This window comes from Gavialis gangeticus, unplaced genomic scaffold, assembly GCF_001723915.1.
Source record: "Gavialis gangeticus isolate Ggan-Ray unplaced genomic scaffold, GavGan_comp1, whole genome shotgun sequence".
NCBI classification, from domain to species: Eukaryota; Metazoa; Chordata; order Crocodylia; family Gavialidae; genus Gavialis; species Gavialis gangeticus.
The window spans coordinates 10,989,435-10,992,321 of record NW_017729006.1 but is presented as its reverse complement, the minus strand read 5'-3'; the positions used below and the strand labels follow the sequence as shown (position 1 = coordinate 10,992,321).

Genomic DNA, 2,887 nt, shown 5'->3' with positions numbered 1-2,887 from the left:
TTTTTTTTGGATGCCAGCGATCCGATTTGGAACTCCGAATTGGTTTCCTGCTTCAATTCGGCCAAATCGGCTCCAAAGCTTCGAAGCTGATTTGGAGATCCGGCCATGGGGTATAATGAGGAATCAATATCAATGAACTTCGTTGTTTTTTGTCTGATTTGGAAGAAACTTTCAGGGGTGGTATCCTCTGCTGAGCATGAATTCTACCAAGTTTCAAGGAGATAGGTGCAGGGATTCAGGGGAAACTGCTCCCCAAATTCTTGAAAGCAAAACTCATGTCACATGTATGTTACACTACGGGGGGGGGGTGAAAACTGCAGGGATGGTAGCCCCTGGGGAGGCCACACAGCCTGCCAAGTTTCAAAGAGATAGGTGCAGGGGTTTGGGGGAAACTGTACCTCAAGCTGTGGACAAGCAAAACTCGCGACGTGGGTGACGGTTTGTATATGTTAAGGTGCAGCAGGGTGAAAGCTGCAGGCCTGCTAGCCCCTGCTGAGGCCACAAAGCCTGCCAGCTGTCAAGGAGATGGGTGCAGGGGTTCTGGGGTCCTTAACATTGTCACCCATGTCACGAGTTTTGCTTGTCCACAGCTTGAGGTGCAGTTTCCCCCAAACCCCTGCACTTGTCACCTTGAAACTTGGCATGCATTATGCCCACAGCAGAGGCCACCATCCCTGCAAGTTTCATCTGAATCAGACACAAGACAAGGAAGTTACAGATATTTCATTGATTTCCCCATTACACCCTATGACCAAATTGATTCGGAAAGCCTAAAGCTTACCACGATTCAATTCGGATTCATAGATTCAGCATCTGTATCATATCCGAATTGTGATCCGAAACTTTGCACAGCCCTAATGTGCAGGGCCTTTTACAATAGGGACCTGATTTGAGGCATCTAGACACTTTGACAGTAAATATTAAACAGTTGGGTCAATATTATCTTCTTACAATTTATATAGTTAGCAAGCTTTAATGTCTTCTTCATTAGTCATGGGTATAGAAGGTGCTATATTAGCTGTCTTTTTATACAGGCCAAACAATAGGCAGTGTCTTGGGTGTTTTTCTGAACTAGAAGATGAAGAAACACAAAACAGGTTTTCCAGTGGAAACTGTTGAAATCATTAAGTGGATTAATACCACTCTTTTTTCCTTTTCCTTTCAGTGGTAAGAGACTTCCAGGAATATATAGAACCAGGAGAGGACTTTCCAGCTTCTCCACAGAGAAGAAATACCTCATTACAGGAAGACAAAGATGACAGCGTGATTTTACCTCTGGGTGCAGATACATTAACATGCAATTTAGGCATCCCAGTAGTAGTAGTTTGTACAAAGGTTTGTTTCAGACTTTTAATTTCTGAATATTTTAATTAACACAAATTGGCAGGTGTGGATTTGAGGTGGAAATCTTCTTTAAACTGGAGAAAGCATTCTGACTCTGAAATAGTTTGTTTGTATGAATGCTTTAAAAAAAACATTCTCTTTTTTGGGGGTGTGGGAGCTAATTATTAAGCTCTTCTCCTGGAACAGACTAACACAATTCTGAGCATTAAAACTGATCAATAAATGTCTGGATGTGGGGGTGCTATTTTATTTAAATTTCCAATATATTCAAAACATAAAGGCAGTTTGTAGAAAAAACTCTTACTGTAGAGGAAGAGAAAATAGATGAGGATAAAATCATGTAAAATTGGAAGTGGATTTTTGTGGACAAAAGGTAGCTGCAGAATTTGTCTTTCTAGTCTATCTGAATTACTGATGGGTGTGTCGACAGAAGCAGGTCTGTAACATACATTCCAAAATAAATGTGATGTAGTGATCAGAAATGGCATCCAATTTATAGCCTTCATAGAATTTCTCTTAAAATCAACTAAGTTTTAAAGAAATAATAATACTCAGTTTTACGGGTAGGAGTTTCCCATCCTGCTAAATTTCATGTGACACTTTTTTTTTTTTTAAGTTTACTGTTCTGATTTCCTCCCTTCACTCACTACCCTCTACTTACCATCTCCTCCATCTGAAAATAGTTAGAGGGGGAAGTGATTGTTAATCATTTAGGTGTTTTCTGCCTTGATTATTCCTCAGTTCTTGGGGTGCTTCTATGATTTTTCCACCTCTTGTAGTAGGTGGCCAATTCTGCCATGGTAGTTACCTATGGTTCTGCCTTTTACTCATGGGTAAAATCTTTTTCTGCCCAGATAAGCTTGTGGCCATGATACTGCACTGTTTAAAACTTCCCTACAGGGAGTTTATTCAAAATGGGATTCTTGATGTGTTCCATTATGCTTCTTTGAATTGTTATATAAAAGTATTTTGACAGGTTTTTTTTGCTTCAAGATGAGAAGTGATGGTGCTAATTTAATAACGTGCTTAATGTGCAATACTACTTGTGTTTTAATTGGACAGTGTGATGCCATTAGTGTCCTGGAAAAAGAACATGATTACAGAGATGAGCACTTCGACTTCATTCAGTCACATATTCGACGGTTTTGTTTACAGTGTATCCTTTTAATATTCAAAATGTATAGAAAAAGATTGCATATCCTGTAATCTTAAGTTGCAGATTACAACCAGTTTTGATACAATGTTAATACATTTCTTTTAAAAAATTAGCCTGAGACTAATTAGGAACTGTTTTAAATAGAACTAGATTCTGGTATACTAGGCCATGTCCAGTTTGCTTCCTTGGTATTATAAAGTACTGTGACTTCTTTTACAAGGTAATGGAACAAATCTTGTATGCTGCCTCCCTTATGGTTACTCTGACTTCCTTTCAATATCCTTTTCCTGATCAGCAGGGATCCTGGTTTTCTCTGATTTTAAAAATTGCTGATTTTTTTTTTCCCCCAACAAGATTACATAATTGACTCTTATTCAGCTTGCAGCC

The 2,887-nt window shown here is 39.0% G+C and overlaps 1 protein-coding gene across 1 annotated transcript in view; it reads left to right on the top strand.

Moving 5' to 3' along the window:
• DYNC1LI1 (dynein cytoplasmic 1 light intermediate chain 1) overlaps positions 1-2,887 on the top strand; it is a 60,108-nt gene that overhangs the window by 32,614 nt on the left and 24,607 nt on the right. The window contains exons 5-6 of the mRNA XM_019508803.1: positions 1,166-1,335; positions 2,407-2,500. Coding sequence (XP_019364348.1) covers positions 1,166-1,335; positions 2,407-2,500 — 264 coding nt within the window. The remainder of the gene's footprint in view (positions 1-1,165; positions 1,336-2,406; positions 2,501-2,887) is intronic.